The sequence below is a fragment of the Erpetoichthys calabaricus genome, chromosome 3 (assembly GCF_900747795.2).
Source record: "Erpetoichthys calabaricus chromosome 3, fErpCal1.3, whole genome shotgun sequence".
NCBI classification, from domain to species: Eukaryota; Metazoa; Chordata; class Cladistia; order Polypteriformes; family Polypteridae; genus Erpetoichthys; species Erpetoichthys calabaricus.
Genome location: NC_041396.2, coordinates 237,768,127 through 237,770,397, shown reverse-complemented (window position 1 = coordinate 237,770,397; position 2,271 = coordinate 237,768,127). Strand labels below are relative to the sequence as shown.

The window sequence follows — 2,271 nt, the reverse complement described above, 5'->3', positions numbered from 1 at the left end:
GTTTATAGCATGGTGCAGAATAAAATAGCAAGTTGTACTGACATATCCTTTATATTATTTCTTAGAGTACATGTATTATTATTTTATATAAGCAAAACACCAAACATTTAAAAAAAGGAGAAATATTTACAATATAGGAAAGTAATGCCTTCATACATTGTCTTTCAAACAGATTTTTTTTTTTTGGAAAAAGCATATACGCAAAAGGTAATGCACTGCATCATCTCATTGTTTTTAAATATGAAAAATTAAAACTAACTTAAAATAAAAGGTCAATAAATTTTTGTTTTCTTGTTTAATCTGTTGACACAGAAAAAATGGTAAACCTAAACAAAATAGTGTGTTCACTAAAGCCATTGTCTTTGTGGTATAGTCTCTTCTTTTTTAAAAGTTACATGTAATATATTTTTCAAAAGAACATTCAGCATTATTGCTTATTCCTGCTAGCATTAGTGCCCTGGTATGAAGTAAATGTGAAGAAGATATAAGTACTGCAGTCGAATACACTACTATGACAGTAACAGAAACACAAAACAACAAAGATTAATGTAAATGTTTACCTAAAAACTGCTATGGATTTATGTCTTAAAATATTTCATTTTCCATATTTAAAGCTACATTGTACTTACATATTAAAGCATATAACATATAATTTAATGTAAATGCAACTTTGCTTCAGAAAATAAATGTGATTTTGTTCTATTGCTTAACAAAGAAACAAAAAATATTTACTTTTCTGTTACAAGATTTATTAAAGATGATCCTGGTATGAAAATCTTTAAAGTAACAATTTGTTTAAGTGATCTCCTGAACCATGGGTAAAACAAAGCATAAATAATTGGATTCAAACCAGAATTTAAATAACCTAACCAGAGGAATCCAACTAATATCACATAAGGCACAGAAAAATTCATAAGCTGATTTAAAATGCTAAAAATATAAATTGGTAGCCAGCAAAGGTTAAAGACAGCTACCACTATGCCTAATGTTTTTGCTGCCTTTCTTTCAGATTTCTTGATTGCATTTATTTTAGTTTCTGCCCCTGAAACCTTTTGCTGCATTGCTATAGCTATTATATGTCTTTTTGCAACCACAAATATGTTTGTGTATAAAGTAACCATTATACAGGTTGGGAAAACAAATGAAAATATAAGATCCACAGTGCCCCATGTTTTGCTGACTACAAGCAGACAGTCACCAGTACAAGAATCTGACCCCATTACACCTTTTGCACTTCCCCCAGTAAAGAAAAAAAAACAAACATAGGTTAGAGATGATAGCCAAACAGTTGCCACAGACAATAAAGCAACATGAACATTAACTTTTGTTGAATACAATAATGGATCACACACAGCAATATATCTGTCAATGGCAATAATTACTAAATTTAAGATGGAAGTCTCAGTTAATAGATAGAGTACAATTGTATAAACAGAACAAAATATATCTCCAAAATACCAGCAAGTTTCAACTGACTGTATAGCCATAAATGGCATATTTATGAGTCCAACTAAAAAATCTGCAACAGCAAGTGAAAGAATGAGTATGTTAGTTGGTGTGTGAAGCTGCTTAAAATGAGAGATAGAAATAATCACCACCAGATTTCCACAAAATGTAAACATTACTGCAACTGCTGAGAGAAGATAGAGGATCACAGAGACAGAAATTGGTCGAACTTCTTTAGTACATGAAATATTACCAGAATGATAACAGTACAGCACTCTCTGATCATTCAGGTGATCATCTAATTCCATTGAGGTATTAATCCTTTAAGTTTATTTGCAGTCATGGACATTAGTTTGTGTAGATACATTTGTTAAGACAAAAGCCAAAGGTGCAATTTATAGTAAAATGAGCATATTTAGAACCTCCCCGATCCTGTCAAGAGAGGCTTCACTGTGTATGAAAATGTGTGATATCATATTAAACTCAGGAGAAGAAAAAAACCTCAGATGAAACCCAGTGTGCATTGTTTCTAAGGAAGGGTCTGAGAAGTTAAATTAAGAAAAGTAGTATTATGAATTTAGTTTTGAAATGTTTTTTTTTTTTCTTGTACAGAATGTTTATGTAATTTAAATTACATTTTGTTTAGGTGGGAAAGGTAGGATGGATGTGGGGGAGGGGGGACCGATGAGGTGTGCTTCAGAGGGTGTTGGTCATAAAGTCTTGTTTACTATGTGCATGTTCTTTTTTTCAAGCCTGCGTATGCTGGGTTCATGTCCAAAAACACCTGCAACAGGTATGCAGGAACATTGCAATGTAGTCAGAAGA

The 2,271-nt window shown here is 31.8% G+C and overlaps 1 protein-coding gene across 1 annotated transcript; it reads right to left on the bottom strand.

Annotated features, from left to right (window-relative positions):
- Positions 1-711: 711 nt before the first annotated feature.
- On the bottom strand, positions 712-1,792 carry LOC114649460 (trace amine-associated receptor 13c-like). Its single transcript, XM_028798951.2, has one exon. The coding sequence runs from the start codon at positions 1,752-1,754 to the stop codon at positions 729-731; it is 1,026 nt and encodes a 341-aa protein (XP_028654784.1). The 5' UTR covers positions 1,755-1,792; the 3' UTR covers positions 712-728.
- Between the last annotated feature and the right edge of the window lie 479 nt (positions 1,793-2,271).